The 6,524-nt window shown below is 39.2% G+C and overlaps 1 protein-coding gene across 1 annotated transcript in view; it reads right to left on the bottom strand.

The window, feature by feature from the left end:
- Window positions 1–6,524, bottom strand: part of LOC106871147 (transcription initiation protein SPT3 homolog) — a gene marked incomplete at its 3' end in the record, with an annotated part of 102,758 nt that overhangs the window by 4,355 nt on the left and 91,879 nt on the right. Inside the window, exon 7 of the mRNA XM_052977152.1 lies at window positions 6,037–6,098. Within this exon, the coding sequence (XP_052833112.1) occupies window positions 6,037–6,098 (62 nt within the window). The remainder of the gene's footprint in view (window positions 1–6,036; window positions 6,099–6,524) is intronic.

Genomic DNA, 6,524 nt, shown 5'->3' on the forward strand with positions numbered 1-6,524 from the left:
TTTTTACAAAGAAGTACAAAATGAAGAAAATAATATATAAAAAAAATAATATATAGAAAAATAAATATACCAATACATTATATTGTCTTTGAGCTTTTAAAGTTCAATGGTAATCCATGTGTATAATGGTTGGAAAAATAAGGATGCATGAGGATTGAGAGTTTTGTTAGGTTTAAAAAAAGGGTTAAAAGTTTGTGTTAAGCAGGAAGTGTGGTGTCAAAACAGGAAGTGTGTGTAAGGGGAGACAAATGTTTTTAGTTGGAGTTATGAACTCTTTTTCTAGAAATTCCAACCATTTCTTAACACACATACCCCTCAGTGACCTTATTTCTCTAGGAACAGACATAAACTTCCTGTTGAAAAAGAGTTCATAACTCCAACTAAAAACATTTGTCTCCCCTTACACACACTTCCTGTTTTGACATCACACTTCCTGTTTAACACAAACTTTTAACCCATTTTTTAAACCTAACACAACTCTCAACTCTCATGCATCCTTATTTTTCCAACCATTATATACATGAACTACCACTGAACTTCAAAAGCTCAAAGACAATATAATGTATTGGTTTATTATTTTTTTTATATATTATTTTCTTCATTTTGTACTTCTTTGTAAAAAAGATGATGATGATGATGGTATATATGGTTCAAATTTACAAAAAACAAAACACGAAGACAGGTGTAGGAACAACAAGCAGGTATATTAGTTCAACGCTCAGGAAGAATGGAAAAGCCTTTTACGTTTCGAACCTTTGCTGTTCAACAGAAAGGATTAAGAAGCCAAAAAAAAAAAAAAAAAAAAACGGAGAAAGAATAAGAAGAAAAAAAAGAGAGAGAAAATGTGTAGAAATTAACGGTTCAACACACACACATACACAGACATTTTTGTTATGGATTGTATTCAAACACGAACATCTACTTTTATAAACTTGGCACTGTTCTTTCTGAATGTCAGCTGGAAATCCAACACAAGAACCAAGCAATATTTCATTTCAAATCAAAGGGGTGGTCTATACGCGGCCTTTTCATCTGGTAGTAATAGCAGCCAAATGTCTAGCAGACCACGTTCTACCGTTTATAAAAAATACTTAACAAAATATTGGATCAATTTAGTCGTGTAAATGAGACCAGTTACCATGATAAGTGAAGATACATTATCTTTGTCATAACAGACGAGACGGTCACGGCTGGAACGCCTTCCATAAATGTCTGTAAGAAGCTTTTCCCGAGACTAAAAGACAATTCTATCAACGATTGTAAAAACGCTATTACCAGACAAGGGAGCCAACTCTTTATATGAGTTGCGTCCCTTTGATTTTTTTCTTTTTTTCTTTCTATTGTCTTTGAGACAACGATACATTCCTTCGGTTAATTTAAATAATTGTTCATAATTTTAGACATAAGGCCAGCGACTTTCAGAGGAGGGGGGTTTGTCGGCTTCAGCGACTCCATTACTGGACCTGAACTTTATTTTATCGCTCCTCGAAGAATAGAAAAGCAAAGAGTTAGCCGCAGCGGAATTTGAACTCAAAGCATTAAAGAGCAGGAAACAAACAACACAAGGTATTTTTTCCAACGCTCTAACGACTCTACTGGTTCCAATCCATCCCCCAACCCCATTTAACCTCCATAATAAAATGATGCTTAGTAGATGTTGAGGAATTATTTACACTATTTACATTTGTCCTCATCTTGTTTGTTGTTAACACAACGTTTCCAGCACACAAGTCCTTGGTTTCAATGGCTGCTGTACCAACCTCCCTATTCTCCTGATTTCGTCCCCATATAACTATCATTTGTTCCCCAACATGAACAAACACTTGTCTGGGAACCAGTATTGCAGTAATGATTCCCAGACCGGGCGCTGTGAGTGTTTATTGAGCGAAAACACCTAAAAGCTCCACGAGGCTCCGGCAGGGGATGGTGGCGAACCCTGCTGTACTCTTCCACCACAACTTTCTCTCACTCTTACTTCCTGTTTCTGTTGTGCTTGTAATTCAAAGGGTCAGTCTTGTCACACACTGTGTCACGCTGAATATCCCCGAGAACTACGTTAAGGGTACACGTGTCTGTGGAGTGCTCAGCCACTTGCACGTTAATTTCACGAGCAGGCTGTTCCGTTGATCGGATCAACTGGAACCCTCGTCGTCGTAACCGACGGAGTGCCAACAACATGGTGATTGATGATGTAAAGTCTATTTCTCAGCATATTGGCATAGAAATTTTTTCTTTTACCCTTATTTATAATTGTTTATAATTTTCACCTTTAAAGGTATTTTTAATATGCTGGCCACTTTGATGAAATTTTTTTTAAAAACTTTTATCCTATATTAGAAGTATATATATATATATATATATATATATATATATATATATATATATATATATATATATATATATATATACGTATATATATCTTCATCTATCTATCTATCTATATATATATATATGCACACAAGGGGGTGCTGAAAAGTTCCTGGTTTTGGGTAAAAGAAAATACAGGAGGATTCATTTAATTTATGATTTTATTCACCATATTCCCCTCTCAGATTCACACACTTACTGCAGCAGTCCTTCAGTTTTTACTAACCCCTGTAAAACAACTCGGAATGTTGGGCTTCCAACCAATCCTTTCATGACACCCTTAAATACATAAACTTTTCATCCCCACTTTTTTGTAGTTATTCAGGAGGACAACAAGACTTTGAATTCTACTCCACATACCCCCAACTCCAAGGTACCTGTACGTCTACACCCACTCTCACTTCTAATGACTGACCTTAAGCCACATATCTCACTCCAGCTGTCCACCAAGTTTGTGAGTCAGTGAAGTGGTTGCGCAGCGTGTGTCAGTGAGGGCTTTCATTCCTTTCTCTGCATACCAGAACTTCCTCACTGTGAAGGTAGGAGTGCCTTTACCTGGTCAACAGAGGAGCTATCACGTTACCAGTTGGATTTGGTCGGACCAGTATTTTGTGCACGCACACAGACACACGAGCATTCATATGCACACACACAAACACCACATGCACTAAGACACGCATGCACACACACACACACGCAAACACTCATACACACCCACACACACACCCATACACTCATACACACAAACACACACACACACACACACAAGCATAATCATCTACACACAAACACCACATGCACAAACACACACACACCAATACACATGCACAAACAGAAATACACCCACACACCAATACACATGCAAGCACATACACACACACACACATACACTTATACACACACAAACATTCATACATCCACACACATACTTATACACACGCACACACACTAACAATCATACACACACACAAACACTCATACACACATCATGAATTCTATTCAAGCAATTGACAATTGAGTGCACAGACTTATAACAAAGACGAAATTTCTTGTACTGTTTTCATGACTCACCCCAGCAGTGATGTTCGTCTGATCCCCAACATATATAGAAATGTGTTTTTAATACAAGTCTACAAAGAGTTTTTTTTTTAATCTCAACTTCATAGCATCAGGCCTTCTTACAGTGTGTATACATTTAGTATGATACACAAATGACTTAGCGATCAGGGTATTGCACACACAATCGTGAGATGTTAGTTTCCATTTCTGGATTGGTTGGTATGTTGTGTTCTTGAACAAAACACTGCATCTCATGTTGCTCACTTAGACACCTGACATGTGGCACCTGTACAGGTGTCAGTTTGATCGAGGCAATGACCTGATATACAACACATATTTTGATCACTATAAAAAAATCATTTCTGCAGGGTTGTTTAGTAAGAAAATGCAGGGTCCTCATCTGACATTGAGCAACGAGGAAGGTTCATGGTAATAACATATACAGGAAAGGCATCCAAATATAGAAACTATGCCAAAGATAAAACTGGATGTCAATGCTCCCACTGGAAAATACCATGATAGCTGCACCGCAGACATCCAAGAACTGCCAGTGACTGCACAGGATGTAAGAATGAAATCTATAGGTGATGAGAAGCAAAAGCGAAATCGTGATGGCACCTGTACCAGTAGATCACTAAGCAGCATTGTTGTACCCACCTATCATTGATTCTGGGGGTTTTGGCAGTTGACCCAAAACATTTCAAATTACCCATGATCTTTGCTAAAGTCACCCTATTTCATACACCAAAATATCATCATCATCATCATCATTTAATGTCCATTGTCCATGCTAGCATGGGTTGGACGGTTTGAACAGGGCTGGGAGGTTGCACCAATCTTCAGTCTGATTTGGCATGGTTTTCTATGGCTGGATGCCTTTCCAAACGCCAACCCCATTCCAAGAAAGCAATGGGTGCCAGTGGCATGGGTTCCAGTTGTGTGAAACCAGTATCTGCCATAACTACAATTCTGACTTAGCTTGATGGGTCTTCTTCAGGAATTAGTGGCCCCTTTTTAGATTGCCTAATTTTCTTAAGTGCTGTACCTGTTTCACAGCCCTCAGCAATCATGGATCTCTCCATGCCAAATTCTGGAGATTCATGGATTTTTATCTTGGAAAAACACAACAGTGGTTTTCTGCTGCCTTCTGGTGGTATATTTACCATTTATTTTTTTAATGTTTTCTCTCATGAGTTCACTCTTGAGGGCACGGGACCTATTTAACCCTTAAATATCAGAGCATGTCCATACTCTGGTGGGGCTATGTGATGCATGTTTAGTGACCAACCATCTTCTGATTTCTGATTAACAAGAACCTGCTTTGCCTCGTTCCCTTATGCCCCTCCCCTCAAGTTTATCTGTCTTGTGAGCTGCCTGGTTCCCTCGCTGGGTGCTGGGGACACAAGAAAAACATCTTGCATGCAGTGGAAAGTGGTTGGTGTTATGAAGGACATCCAGCCATAGAAACCATGTTAGAGTCGACACTAGGGCCTGATGCAGTTCTTGAGCCTGTCAGATCTTGTCAAACTGTCCGCAACCCATGCCAGCAAGGGACACAGCACAAACGTTAAATGAGAATGATGATGATGATGATGGTGAAGAGGGCAATGCACTTGCTAACATACACTTTGCAGAACAATGAGGGCAGTTGAGATCAGTGTGGTCAGTTAGTTGGTTTCAGTGTTTGTTCGTTTTTTTTTTCAGGTCGATGTCCTGACCACGGGGTGGGAATAGAGAAAAACAAGAAAAACAGAAAAACACCAATGGGAAGATAAAAAGACGAGAAGAGAGAGAGTTGGGTGGCAGAGGGGCAAAGAAAAGGCGGGGAGAGGGGAAGAGAGATCTGACAAATAGCTTTTATGTTGATAAGGAGTCATTAAACTGAACACACCTATGTATGAGAAATATATATATATATATATATATATACACATATATACATATACATACATATGTATATATATATGTATATGTATATATATATATATATATATATATATCAAACACACAATACCAAATATATATATAGAGAGAGAAGAACATGAACATAAACACACATTTATTGTGTGTGTGTGTGTGTGTGTTGTTGTTGTTCCGGCTGTTTCCACATTTTTCGGTGTTTTCTTTGATCAGGTCTTCCAGATATTTCTGGTCACATGACCTTGGACGGACCACAAAAGAACCGACAAAAACAAATTGCAACTATATTTATCATTATTCCAGGATCTTCTCAAGAAACATGGGACAATTAAATACATTTTGTTTTTTTCATAATTAGCAAACATGCACGCTCTCATGAATCAAAACCGAAAGTGACAGGACGGAGGAATGCTAATGCCTCGTCAACATGCAAGAAATAGCAGCTAAATGTCTCGCAAATTTATACTGTACCAGCAGGAAAAAAAGGAGGCAGATGTTAGCTAATGTTGCTTTATATCATCATCATCAATTAACGTCTGCCTTCCATGCTGGCATGGGTTAGATCGTTTGACAGGGACTGGCCAGGCAGGAGCCTGCCCCAGACTTCTGCGTCTGTTTTGGCAATAGGTATTTAAATTTTTTTAGAATTTTTTGCGGAGGGTGAAAGTGGTAACAAGAATTTGAACTTACCACAAGCCTGTCTTGTTTCACTTCGTCCATTGAATCATCATCGAACAGCATCAGGAGTTCACCTGAAGAAGAAATAAAAAAAACAAAAACAACAGGTCATCATTATCATCAGCATCATCATCGTTGTCACCATCCCCGTCACAGTCCCCAGCATCATCATTGTCATCATTGATACACACTGATGTAACTGTTGTTGTTGGCGCTCCGTCGCTTACGGCGACGAGGGTTCCAGTTAATCTGATCGACGGACTAGCCTGCTCGTGAAATTAACGTGCAAGTGGCTGAGCACTCCACAGACACGTGTACCCTTAACGTAGTTCTCGGGGGATATTCAGCGTGAGACGGTGTGACAAGGCTGACCCTTTGAATTACAGGCACAACAGAAACAGGAAGCAAGAGTGAGAGAAAGTTGTGGTGGAAGAGTACAGCAGGGTTCACCACCATCCCCTGCCGGAGCCTCGTGGAGCTTTTAGGTGTTTTCGCTCAAT

Source organism: Octopus bimaculoides, chromosome 27 (genome assembly GCF_001194135.2).
Source record: "Octopus bimaculoides isolate UCB-OBI-ISO-001 chromosome 27, ASM119413v2, whole genome shotgun sequence".
NCBI lineage: Eukaryota > Metazoa > Mollusca > Cephalopoda > Octopoda > Octopodidae > Octopus > Octopus bimaculoides.